This window comes from Myxine glutinosa, chromosome 2, assembly GCF_964187855.1.
Source record: "Myxine glutinosa chromosome 2, kmMyxGlut1.1, whole genome shotgun sequence".
NCBI lineage: Eukaryota > Metazoa > Chordata > Myxini > Myxiniformes > Myxinidae > Myxine > Myxine glutinosa.
In genome coordinates, this window is record NC_136262.1 from 198,436,779 (window position 1) to 198,450,211 (window position 13,433).

At 44.2% G+C, this 13,433-nt stretch overlaps 3 protein-coding genes across 6 annotated transcripts in view; 1 reads left to right on the plus strand and 2 right to left on the minus strand.

The window, feature by feature from the left end:
• EIF2AK3 (eukaryotic translation initiation factor 2 alpha kinase 3) overlaps positions 1–977 on the minus strand; it is an 82,405-nt gene extending 81,428 nt beyond the window's left edge. Inside the window, exon 1 of one of the 2 annotated variants that reach the window (XM_068106491.2) lies at positions 614–977. In XM_068106491.2, the coding sequence (XP_067962592.2) occupies positions 614–747 (134 nt within the window). In that variant the 5' untranslated portion in view covers positions 748–977. The remainder of the gene's footprint in view (positions 1–613) is intronic. The other variant, XM_068106489.2, reaches the window with a different exon arrangement.
• Positions 1–13,433, plus strand: part of ST3GAL5 (ST3 beta-galactoside alpha-2,3-sialyltransferase 5) — a 1,112,943-nt gene that overhangs the window by 1,006,818 nt on the left and 92,692 nt on the right. The gene's annotated exons all lie outside the window — the stretch shown is intronic.
• LAP3 (leucine aminopeptidase 3) overlaps positions 12,069–13,433 on the minus strand; it is a 45,682-nt gene continuing 44,317 nt past the window's right edge. For all 3 annotated transcript variants that reach the window (XM_068106486.2, XM_068106485.2, XM_068106483.2), the window contains exon 13: positions 12,069–12,915. In XM_068106486.2, coding sequence (XP_067962587.1) covers positions 12,723–12,915 — 193 coding nt within the window. In that variant the 3' untranslated portion in view covers positions 12,069–12,722. The remainder of the gene's footprint in view (positions 12,916–13,433) is intronic.

Below are 13,433 nucleotides of genomic sequence, written 5' to 3' on the forward strand. Positions count from 1 at the left end.
TGATTCTAGTTTGAGCAATTTTTTTTATTTTTAACTATTATTGATCCTGTGTGCCCTGGCATCACCCAATCACCTCTCTGTCGTCTCCCCCTATCCCACAAGTTCAGCATGCATCCCCTCCCCCCTCCGAACACGATGGAGTGCTGCGCTCCCCTATGGGCTGGAGCGACAGCATCACAGATCTCTTCTGTATTTCGAGAATCTAAAGCTCTCAACATTATTGGAATCTCCCGTTATGACGTCAAACTCTGTTTTGTGCCGTCTCTCCTCCAGTCTGATGACGTCTTCGCCCTCCAACACTGCCCAACAACCCCAGGACCCACATCTTATAGTTCCACTGGTTGTTAAACTCCCCAAATCCAGGGTCGTGCACACCTTTACCTTCACCCTTCACTCACATTTGTGGAACCGCCTTACGGAAACCGTTACATCACTCCACGTTCATGGATGATACAATATGGATGTTTGATGATAAACTGGATGTTTTATTTGGCTTAATAAAGAAGTGAACTACGTAGAGCAATACTGATGCTAAATCCACATGATGAGACCATCGTCCATCAATATTCAACCCTCGCTGAAGTTGTGATAAAAGGTGAATCAGGAATCGAACCTGTCGTTATCATTCGCCGTTAACACCTTCTGCTTGTGTCCGTGGTATGCGCTGCCGCTGTCCCATGGTGGTTCCTGGCTCACCACCAGAGCCACGACCACCGTGACGAGCAGCACTGGGATTCCGACCCCCATGGCTGCCTCTCATTGGCTGTCCAGGCTCTTTAAAGTCCACCGAGCTGGGGGGAAGGTGTAGATCGGTCCGGAGGAGGATAAAGACCACGCGATATCGACTATCGACACCCCCGATGAATGTAATCGCAAGCAGGTAGCGCTGAGAAGCTCTTACTTCCCGTTCTTTGGATTCAGTAGAGCTCGCAAAAAGCGACAACATCGACCGCTTTCCTATTGGTCGCTGCCGGTATGAGGGGAGCCTTTCTCGTTGCGGATTGGATCATTTTGAAAACGTCACAAGGATGTCCCCGCCCAAAGAGTGACGTCATTTGTGTTGACGTGTCTTAAACTTAAAGCGACTTGTTTTACTTCCATTCCAGGAACCATGACCCATGTCATCGGGTATTTAAACCCACTAGGTACATGTTTCCGATACTCGAAACGTGACGAAAACGGTACGTGTATCGTGTGCATGGTCGGCGTGACCAAACAATCCAAGTTTCATCAATGAATAAAAAAAATTCAAAAACATTACCAAGGCAGGTAAATATTTACAAGTGGAAACAACCTGACCTGAGGAAGTCCTTTTTGTGATGAGAAAAGCGATTATTTCGAACGTCTAACGGACCTCGATGATGTCCGCGATTCGTTCTCGTTCACGGCGGGTTTTATTATTCGTTCGTTGTTTCAAAACAGATTCGTCGCGTCTTGGATTCAAGGCGAAGAACACGTTTCATTTCCTGTTTTTACTTTTATTTTTAAATTCCGCCGATGCCTGATACGTGAAATACCCACAATACGTGAAATACCCACAATACGTGAAATACCTACAATACGTGAAATACCCACAATACGTGAAATACCCACAATACGTGAAATACCCACAATACGTGAAATACCCACAATATGTGAAATACCCACAATACGTGAAATACCCACAATACGTGAAATACCCACAATACGTGAAATACCCACAACTCGTGCTTACAGAAAAAACGAACTTTTTGGAACACCGAGCACATTTTACATGCAATCATCAATCATGTAACTTTTAAAAAGCTCTCCGCAGGTATAAATGGCACTCCGATGTTGAAAGTTTCATATCAATCGCTCAAGTGGTTTTTGGAAAAAAACGGATTTTAAAACAACGCCAACGGTGCTCTGCAGAGTGCATACCTCCACCAGATGAACGGTTTACGTTTTGTATCCCACTGATAGGCCGGATCTGGATTCAGACTGTTACGTGGTCCCCTCGGTGAATACCTGGTCTCGGTGACCCCCGGACCGTGAGAGGAACTTCGCCAGAAAGCTGTATTATATATGCGCTTTCGCCACGCAAGCCATAGGAATTTCACCCCAGAGACAACTGACGTTCAAGGGTATATTTCAATGGTAATGATACCAAACAATTTCAATGACACAACCATCAACAATATTTCAAGGACATAACCACGGAGATTTTCCCCGAGCAATCAACAATACATAATCATCACCAATTCCCAATTCACAATCAATTCCCTATGATTAAGATGGCCATCTTATACAGGTGTGTCCCGGTGAGTACTCACACCCCCTTTCGGTCTCTGCTCCTCACAATGTCTCTGGGCCCCCCCGGACCAAGGTACTGCTACTGGTCGGCGTCTCCGCACTCGGGCGGTTGAACGAACCCCGGGTGGACGTTCCTCCACCGGGCAGGTATCGTACCGGGGACAGCTGCTGCAGCGCACACCTCCTTGCCAAGCAGCGGGGCAAAACCCAGCGCGGCTTCCAACGCGCGCGAGGCCCCAAAGTGCGACCCGTACGCGTCCTTGTAGACGGGGCAAAACCAAGCGCGGTTTGCAACGCGTGCGAGGCCCCAACGTGCGACCCGTACGCGTCCTTGTAGACGGGGCAAACTGTGCCGGACGCTTGGTTCCGTGCACGCACTCACGGTGACTTGCCGTGTCAAAAGGTAGTTACGCGTCCAGGTAACTCCTCTCGCCAGACGGGTTTCGGAACGCCGCTTGTTCACGCAGCGCACGGTCGATCCCACCTTTCGTCGGAGCGGGCGAGGAAAAAGAATAACCGTCCTTTTTTCTCCTCGTGTCTTTTCTTCTTCCGTTTTCGGTCACTTCCGTTTCCGGCCACTGGTTCAGAAGGGCTCCTGACCCTCCAATCACAACAACCCTTAATATACTACACACGGATAAGCAAAGACCTGAATGGTACTCCACATACATTCACATAAACATGTAACACTCCCCCCCTTCAAGAAAGAAAGTTTGAACCCAGCGAAAACTTTCTTTGCCGGCCAATTTGGAGAAACAAACCAGATCACTCAACCCCCCCCACATTATCAGTTGCCCCCGGGCACAGTTATCACTTAAAAATAAAGCAACCAAAATTTCACAACAACCCCTCCAGATTACTCACTCTGGACTAAGCACCAGCAACGACATTGTCCCTGCCAAATCAAACTCCATCTCCTGACCCTCTGACTTTGACCGCCAGTTTCTTGTGAATGAAGGTGAAGGGGTTGATCAAAGATCCAAAGTTAAGCCACTCGATAGCACTTTTCTGGGAGGCCAAGCCGAGTATTCACTACATGGATGCCTTTAGGAACGCGGAGTTCACGGTTAGTCCGTGCAGGAAAGTTCTCTACATGGGCGCCTTGAGGAACGTGGAGTTCACGGTTAGTCCGTGCATGAAAGTTCACTACATGGACGCCTTTAGGAACGGCGTTCACGGTTAATTCGTGTAGGAATCTTGGCTCGGCGGCTCCGCCGCCTTCAGTGCTTCCACTTCTCAGAACTTCCCTAATAATTAGGTTGGGACCACTGGTCCCTGTAGTCCCATGAATAGCGGTCTCCTTCTCGGCCACTACTTTGCCAATCCTTCCTTTGGGAGCGGCCGTAACTCAGGGAGCCTCCATAATAATATTTATTGTGGCCACCACCAAAACTACCGCCCAGTTGTCCTCTCCTGTAGACCTCTCGACGCCTACGAAATGCCTTCCCTACTGTTATGGTCCGACCCTCCAAATCCTTGCCATTCCAATTCTTCTCTGCCTCTCTGGCGTCTTTTGTGCTGGCAAACGTGACAAAGCCGAACCCTCTTGACTGTTGCGTTTCCCAGTCTCTTACCAACCGCACTTCCACCAGCGGCCCATATCTGTTGAAGACAGAGGTCAGAACTTCTTCCTCTGTTTTGAAGTTCAGTCCCCCTACAAATAACTTGGCACTTTTGTCGCCCTCCCGAGCTGGTGTGGTGTTATTCTCCCTGCTGGGCTCTTTACCAACCCTCAGGTTACCATAAACTTGACCCCCGGCCAAATCATTCCCGATAACCACAGATACACCCTCTACAGGAAGCGTGGCTTGTAAACCGACGGTGACCGGTCCTGACACCAAATCGGACTCCAACTGGATGACCTGAAGGGGAGCACTAACACCGCCCCCGATCCCCTGTAAACGAACACTATCCCCCGTTGCCGTCTCCTCGGACCATGGCAAAATGCCTTCAAGCATTAAAGATTGATGGGCCCCTGTGTCCCTCAATATCCTAACCGGTCTCCGGTTAGTCGAGGCTCCATCCAGTGACACAAACCCCTCTGAAATAAATGGTTGGTAACCCTTTTGATGGCGATTTCTTACGCTAGCCATCGCATTCGGAGTTGTAATAGTCGGACTCCGCTATGGGTTGTCCCTTTTCATGAGGTAACAACTGGACATCAAGTGTCCAGGTTTCTTGCAAAACGCGCAAGTAGGCCCGGAGGAAAAACTCGGGGTCTGCCTCGGGCCCCCCGAACTATAAGTTTGTCTTGGGCCCGCATCCCTCTGATTTCGAACCGGTGGGGTATCATAGTTGTCCCCATAATCATCTCGAGGCCGCCGCCATGTATGGTCGTTCTCCGCACCTGCTGTTCCCCACCTCCCCTGCGGAGATCTAGGCGAGGAGTTAGGTTCGTGGACCCCTATTCGGTGGGTTAAGGCATAATCATCTGCCATGGTGGCTGCGTCCCACAACTTTGGTACCTTCTTTTCCTGCAGGTACACTTTGATGTCCTTGTGGACACACTGCTGGAATTCCTCCACCAGGATCAAGTCCCGCAATGTTTCGAAGTCTTTCCCGACTCCTTTTGACTCACACCACCGATCAAACATGTTTTCTTTCACTCTGGCAAACTCCACATGTGTCTCACTCTCCCTCTTCCTGGCATTCCTGAATTTTTGCCTGTAAGCTTCCGGAACCAACTCATAGGCTTTGAGGATGTGCTTCTTCAGTACCTCATAATCTGCACATTGGTCCATTGGTAGCGCCGAATAAATTTCCTGAGCTTTCCCCACCAGCACACTTTGCACGAGTATGGTCCATGCCTCCTCCGGCCAGTTTAATTGTCGAGCCACTTTCTCAAAGTGTGGAAAAAATTTCGCGACTTCTTTTTCACTGAACGGTGGAACCAGCCTCACATGTCTGCCCACATCCCAGGTTTTCTGGTTAGGTGTCGACCCCGTCAGCAAGGGTGGTGCCTCTCCCCGTTCTCTCATTAACTCCAGCTCCTTGAATTTGATTTCTTGCTGAAGCTCCATGTCACGTTCCTTTAATTCCCTTTCCGCTTTTCTCTCCTCTGCTTCGAGGTCCCTTGCAGCTCTCCTTTCCTCTGCTTGTTCCTTTTCTCTTCTTTCCTGGAGTTCTCTTTCCACTCTCCTTTCCTCGGTTCTTTCTTGTGCTGTTTTCTCTTCCAACCTTTCCTGGAGTTCTCGTTCCACTCTCCTTTCCTCTGCTTTTTTGTCTTCTAACCTTTCCTGGAGTTCTCGTTCCACTCTCCTTTCCTCTGCTTGTTTCTCTTCTCTCCTCGCTTCTGCTTTCCTTTCTTCTTCTTTTAACCTTTCCTGGAGTTCTCGTTCCACTCTCCTTTCCTCCGCTTGTTTCTCTTCCCTCCTCTCTTCTGCTTTCCTTTCTTCTTCTGCTCTTTCCTTTTCTGCTTTCCTTTCTTCTTCTGCTCTTTCCTTTTCTGCTTTCCTTTCTTCTTCTGCTCTTTCCTTTTCTGCTTTCCTTTCTTCTTCTTTAATCCGTTCCTGGCTACGTAACTGCAACTCCAGTTTCCGGAGCTCAACGTCTTCTGGTTCTTCGGGTAGCCACTCCCAGGCTAATTCGTCCCATGTTCCTAATCCCACCATAGATTGTATCACCGTGGCCTGCAACTCTGCCTTCCTCAAATTAGTTCGGACCTCCAAGTTAAAATGTTTGGCCAATTTCAAGAGGTCCGACTTTAGCAACGCTCGGAACTGTGCCTCACTCGGTGTTACCCCAAAGTTCTGTGCCACAAACGCCATGGTGCCTATCGTTAACACCTGTTAACCTTCGCCCAAGATTTTACCGCAATTTCTCAAAACAAAAAAATTTACCAATTAATAATTAATTAATAAATTTTAATTAATAAAAATTATTATTTTATTATTTTATACAATTTTAAATCCCGGACGTAGACCCAATTGCGAAACCGCAAATCGTAATTTGGACGAGCCCCCAATTCTGTTACGTGGTCCCCTCGGTGAATACCTGGTCTCGGTGACCCCCGGACCGTGAGAGGAACTTCGCCAGAAAGCTGTATTATATATGCGCTTTCGCCACGCAAGCCATATGAATTTCACCCCAGAGACAACTGACGTTCAAGGGTATATTTCAATGGTAATGATACCAAACAATTTCAATGACACAACCATCAACAATATTTCAAGGACATAACCACGGAGATTTTCCCCGAGCAATCAACAATACATAATCATCACCAATTCCCAATTCACAATCAATTCCCTATGAGTAAGATGGCCATCTTATACAGGTGTGTCCCGGTGAGTACTCACACCCCCTTTCGGTCTCTGCTCCTCACAATGTCTCTGGGCCCCCCCGGACCAAGGTACTGCTACTGGTCGGCGTCTCCGCACTCGGGCGGTTGAACGAACCCCGGGTGGACGTTCCTCCACCGGGCAGGTATCGTACCGGGGACAGCTGCTGCAGCGCACACCTCCTTGCCAAGCACCGGGGCAAAACCCAGCACGGCTTCCAACGCGCGCGAGGCCCCAAAGTGCGACCCGTACGCGTCCTTGTAGACGGGGCAAAACCAAGCGCGGTTTGCAACGCGCGCGAGGCCCCAACGTGCGACCCGTACGCGTCCTTGTAGACGGGGCAAACTGTGCCGGACGCTTGGTTCCGTGCACGCACTCACGGTGACTTGCCGTGTCAAAAGGTAGTTACGCGTCCAGGTAACTCCTCTCGCCAGACGGGTTTCGGAACGCCGCTTGTTCACGCAGCGCACGGTCGATCCCACCTTTCGTCGGAGCGGGCGAGGAAAAAGAATAACCGTCCTTTTTTCTCCTCGTGTCTTTTCTTCTTCCGTTTTCGGTCACTTCCGTTTCCGGCCACTGGTTCAGAAGGGCTCCTGACCCTCCAATCACAACAACCCTTAATATACTACACACGGATAAGCAAAGACCTGAATGGTACTCCACATACATTCACATAAATATGTAACAAGACCTAAACCAAAATCTAATTGGCTTGTTCTTGTCACCTAACCAACTCGACCACCAAGTTTAGTCATAAGTCGTCCATAACTTTTTTTAAAATATCATGTTATACATCACTTTTCACTCCATCTCTCAATGGTGAAGAATCACTTAAAATTAAATAACTCTTGTAGCCGAATCCATATTCAGATCTTTACCAAAATCTAATCATTTCGTCCTTGTCGCACACGCTACCTCTCTGCAAAATTTTGTCCGAATCCATCCACAACTTTTTGAGATATCTTCTTCACAAATAAATAAACAAGAAGACGTCATGCAGAGCACAATACTTGCAAAATCCACCCCCCACCCCCAAGAAAAAAAATCCCAGTGATACAGCAAATTGTTCATTTCATCAAGATTAAAATTGACAATCCTGATCAAAGCTCGGGTCACCAAGAAGAAAAGTGACGATTTTTCCGATGAAAAATGATTTTGTAAGGTTGACCTTGAGTTGATCTTTGACCTCAAAAAATATTTCGTTTCCCTATTTAGTGACAATGTGCAAATGCTGTTCAATTTTCAAGTCAATCGGATGAAAATTGAGGATTTTAAAAACTTGACCTACGTTGACCTCAAAAATAGTTGGTGGTTGAATTCAGTGACCATATATGTAAATCCTCTTGGAATTTCAAGTCAATCAAATGAAAATTGAGGATTTTAGAAATGTGGCACATGTTGACCTTTTGGCCTATGTTGACCTCAAATATACTAGGTGGTTGAATTCAGTGACCAGATATGCAAGTCCACTTCAAATTTCAAGTCAATTGGATGAAAATTGAGGATTTTAGAAATTCGGCCTATGTTGACCTTTTGGCCTATGTTCACCTAAATATAATTTGTGGTTGAATTCAGTGACCAGATATGCAAGTCCTCTTCAAATTTCAAGTCAATCGGATGAAAACGGAGGATTTTAGAAATTTGGCCTATGTTGACCATTTGGCCGATGTTGACCTAAAGAATATTTGGTGGTTGAATTCATTGACCAGATATGCAAGTCCTCTTCAAATTTCAAGTCAATTGGATGGAAATTGAGGATTTTAGAAATTTGGCCTATGTTGACCATTTGGCCTATGTTGATCTTTTGACCTATTGACCCCAAAAACAATAGACTTCTTGCTTTTGACCAACTACCATTTGGTGAAATTTTGTGAAGATCGGTTGAAAATTGTGACCTGTAGGCCGGTGACAAACAGACAGACAAACAAACAGACAGAAACAGACAGAACCACAAACACAACCGACCAATATACTTGAAAAAATTTCGATTTTGCAAGTAACAAACAAACATTCGTGAAAACCTCAGCCGATGTTCCACAACGTAGTCAAGGATGGTTGTGAACACACCAGTTATTAGTTATAAAAGTTCATGTACAAATTGGAAGGTGCAGAAGTTTTCCTGGCACTCAATATTCTGATGTTGCAGATTCCCAGAGTGCAATCAGACTTGGCGGAGTTCCATCGCAATATGACTCCTCCTTCACGACAGATGGAAGAATGTCATCAGGTTGTGATTGTTTACGTTGTAGAGAGAAAGAAAGAAAGAAAGAAAGAAAGAAGGAAAGACAGAAAGAAAGTCAGAAAGAAAGACAGAAAGAAAGTCAGAAAGAAAGACAGAAAGAAAGACAGAAAGAAAGACAGAAAGAAAGAAAGGACAGAAAGAAAGACAGAAAGAAAGACAGAAAGAAAGACAGTAAGAAAGACAGAAAGAAAGACAGTAAGAAAGACAGCAAGAAAGACAGCAAGAAAGACAGAAAGAAAGACAGAAAGAAAGAAAGACAGAAAGAAAGAAAGACAGAAAGAAAGAAAGACAGAAAGAAAGAAAGAGAAAGAAAGAAAGCCAGAAAGAAAGAAAGACAGAAAGAAAGCCAGACAGGAAGAAAGACAGAAAGAAAGCCAGAAAGAAAGACAGAAGAAAGACAGAAAGAAAGACAGAAAGAAAGAAAGACAGACAGAAAGAAAGAAAGACAGAAAGAAAGAAAGACAGAAAGAAAGAAAGACAGAAAGAAAGAAAGACAGAAAGAAAGAAAGACAGAAAGAAAGAAAGAAAGACAGAAAGAAAGAAAGACAGGAAGAAAGATAGATAGAAAGACAGAAAGAAAGACAGAAAGAAAGACAGAAGAAAGACAGAAAGAAAGACAGAAAGAAAGAAAGACAGAAAGAAAGAAAGACAGGAAGAAAGATAGATAGAAAGACAGAAAGAAAGACAGAAAGAAAGACAGAAGAAAGACAGAAAGAAAGACAGAAAGAAAGAAAGAAAGAAAGACAGAAAGAAAGACAGAAAGAAAGAAAGACAGAAAGAAAGAAAGACAGAAAGAAAGAAAGACAGAAAGAAAGAAAGACAGAAAGAAAGAAAGACAGGAAGAAAGATAGATAGAAAGACAGAAAGAAAGACAGAAAGAAAGACAGAAGAAAGACAGAAAGAAAGACAGAAAGAAAGAAAGAAAGAAAGACAGAAAGAAAGACAGAAAGAAAGAAAGACAGAAAGAAAGAAAGAGAAAGAAAGACAGAAAGAAAGAAAGAAAGAGAAAGAAAGAGAAAGAAAGAGAAAGAAAGAGAAAGAAAGAGAAAGAAAGAAAGACAGAAAGAAAGACAGAAAGAAAGACAGAAAGAAAGATAGAAAGAAAGACAGAAAGAAAGACAGAAAGAAAGACAGAAAGAAAGACAGAAAGAAAGACAGAAAGAAAGACAGAAAGAAAGATAGAAAGAAAGACAGAAAGAAAGACAGAAAGAAAGACAGAAAGAAAGACAGAAAGAAAGACAGAAAGAAAGACAGCAAGAAAGACAGAAAGAAAGAAAGACAGAAAGAAAGAAAGACAGAAAGAAAGAAAGACAGAAAGAAAGAAAGACAGAAAGAAAGAAAGACAGGAAGAAAGACAGAAAGAAAGAAAGACAGGAAGAAAGACAGAAAGAAAGACAGAAAGAAAGACAGAAAGAAAGACAGAAAGAAAGACAGAAAGAAAGACAGAAAGAAAGACAGAAAGAAAGACAGAAAGAAAGAAAGAAAGAAAGACAGAAAGAAAGAAAGACAGACAGAAAGAAAGACAGAAAGAAAGAAAGACAGAAAGAAAGAAAGAGAAAGAAAGACAGAAAGAAAGAAAGAAAGGGAAAGAAAGAAAGAGAAAGAAAGAAAGACAGAAAGAAAGACAGAAAGAAAGACAGAAAGAAAGAAAGAAAGAAAGACAGAAAGAAAGACAGAAAGAAAGACAGAAAGAAAGATAGAAAGAAAGACAGAAAGAAAGACAGAAAGAAAGAAAGAGGTCGGTGCTGCAGTCCGGAGAGAAGCGCTGGAGTTGATTCTGTGTAATTTATTTGGGATTTCAACTGGAGGAAAGGACAACGGGAAGGCCAACAGAGCCAACATTGCCAGCTCAACTGTTTGGATGAGGAAGTTGGAATACCAGAGCTTTATCAAACCAACAGGGTGAACATTTTTGCACAAACACCTGCCAAACATAATGAGCGTCAAGCAAGGGAGCATCAGTACCACTTTTGAAAACTTTGGTACGGCTCAGCTGGGGTTCAACCCGTTGACCTCCCAAATTCATAGCTGGCACTCCCTCTCTCTCTTACATGGGTCTGTGACACCACAGTCTAATAATTTGTAAATAATTAATAAATGGCAAAATTATCCTGTGAACAAAAAGGATGCATGGATTGGTCAACAGACCAACCCACCCTGTCAACGGTGGAGGTCACATGGCGATTCTTTAGCTTCTTCGCTTCAACATCTACCATGACCAAGGTGAGTGGATTCTCACTGAAACGTCGACTTTACAAACTAGTAAATCCAGCTTTTTCAATTGCAAACTTTTACTTTTTTAATTTGACGAGTTAAATAATACAAACCTCCTTCACCAAAAAGCACTTCAAGTTGAAACAAAATGTTTCTTGAACCACAAAGTATCATCACGTAGATAAGATGGATACAGGAGCAAGCTCTCAAGAAGAGGAAGCTGGTACTTTTTTTTTTTTTGGAGGGGTAGGAGGATGCAAGGGTTAACGAGGGTTGAAAAGATCATGGTTATGGATTGGGGACAATCTGAGATGGAGCTGAACAGCTGTCTTGAATGATGAATGAGATTGAAGAGGATGTGGAAGTGGGTTCCACAGGCAGAAAAAGAGGGGAACGAATGAGTGAAAATGAGCAGTGTCGCAGTGATCCTGGATTTAGGTAGTTTCTCTAGGAGGGGGTTACTGTTAATGAATATAATTGATGAAGTGGTAAAAGAGCTCAGGTATTTCAGTGCTGCACAGGGTGCGAGCTCAAGTTCTTTCTTTTCCATTTTGTTTGAAGATTAGTTTCGTTGGGGGAAACAGATTGGTGTGAGGACTAATTTGGTTTAGTGAGTGAAAGAGTCCATCCGAGGGACGGCACACACATTGGTGAATCACCCTACCTGTGAAACATCGAGCTTAGTGTATAGGTAGGTCGGGATGCAAACAAATCACAGGTGAAATATGAAGCACCTTTACACAATGTTATCCGACAAAGATTAGGTCAGTTTGGCTTTGCAAAATTTGTCAAGCAGCCGCTGCGCTGCCTTCGTGTCATGGGAAATAATCCCACCCAAATGCCATGAGACGCATCCTCAAAAGTACGCCGAGAGATACTTTTTCGGGATCACGGCAGGCCCCAAACATCCGACAAGTGGCCAAACGTTTAACCTGAGCGAGTCCAGCATCCAAAATTAGGAATGCATCCAAAATGCATTGCAAAATGCAAAGGAGGAATGTATCCAAGATCAAGAAAAAAAAAAAAAAAAAAGATTCGAATAACTTGGAGGAGGGAAATTGTCTCAATGGAGTCGACTAAACCTGCTAACAAGTTCAGCACCCACTTTAATACTTGACAAAATGCAGAACTCTACTTCCAAACTGAATACGAGTACACCCAAACTTGGAAAAAGAAAATATCCCAACAAAAACACATTCGGGTCCATCTTTTTATTACATATGCAAACAGGGCTAAAACTTTGAACTGCCTCTTTCCTCCACTCCTCACTTATATATCCTTTTAAACTTCATCCCCAGCACCATCTACTCTTTCTTTACTCTGCTCTTCCAATACCCCTTTCTCAATGTGGACTCCATTTCTCGTCAACCCTTGTGCATATGTAATAAATAAAGGAACAACTTAATTGAAATTACGTTTATTCCTCAATCGAACAGATGTTAGCGGACGCATGGACAGACTACAGACAGACAGAAGTGAACCAATTGCATCGATCAACGTAGTTTTGTGGTCATAAGTTTGCAATCTCACAATCAAGATGTCCCATGACATTTCAAATCAAAGTTGGCATTTTTGCAATCAATATATAAAAATAAAAACAGTTGATCGATTTTGTCCAGAGACAATTATTGTATGTATAATCATGTAGATTGATCAAGTGTTCAATTGCAAACAATAATACGCCGCTACATAGGCCAACGCCAACGTGACTTTCATGGCGCATCCTTCTCGGCCAGTCGAGAGATAAACTCGACAAGGGTCCGAGTGGGCCGACCAGCCATACCCTTTCCTAGGTAAGGCACCTCATCCTTGTTCTCCATGACACCTGCGATGTCCAAGTGTGCCCAGTGCTCTGCAGTAACAAATTCTCGCAAGAAGGCTGCCGCGGTGCACGAACCACCATATCTGCAGCCCATGAGGAGGATAAAGGTATCTTAATCACATATGGAATCACATATTAATCACATATGGGTGTAAGTGGATTATCAAGTATCAAATTCACCAAGTAGAACTAAACTGTGATTGACAGTGGGGTAGTGAGGCCACTTTTTGTATCATGGTCGAGGCTCGTGGAAGAGCTAAAGCACAATGGAATTTAACAACATGGAAAGGGGAAACACCAACAGCAGAGTGGAGGTGAGGGTGATATCAAGGGGAAGGGGAGAAAGACACTTGGGGGTGAACAAGCTGCACACATGTTCAATGAAACACAGCAAGAAGAAGGGGAAAGCGTGGATGAAGCAGAAAAGGAGCAAACCAAATGACAACTAATACATTAAAAAGATGAAGGAGAATGGGGGACATCACATTAACCTGGAAAAGGGTGAGTGCATTAAAATGGGGTCATTTGAGGTAGAAGAGATGAGTATGGATGGTGGGCAAAAAGCAAGGGAATGAATGAAGAGGAAAGGAGGAGAGCTAGA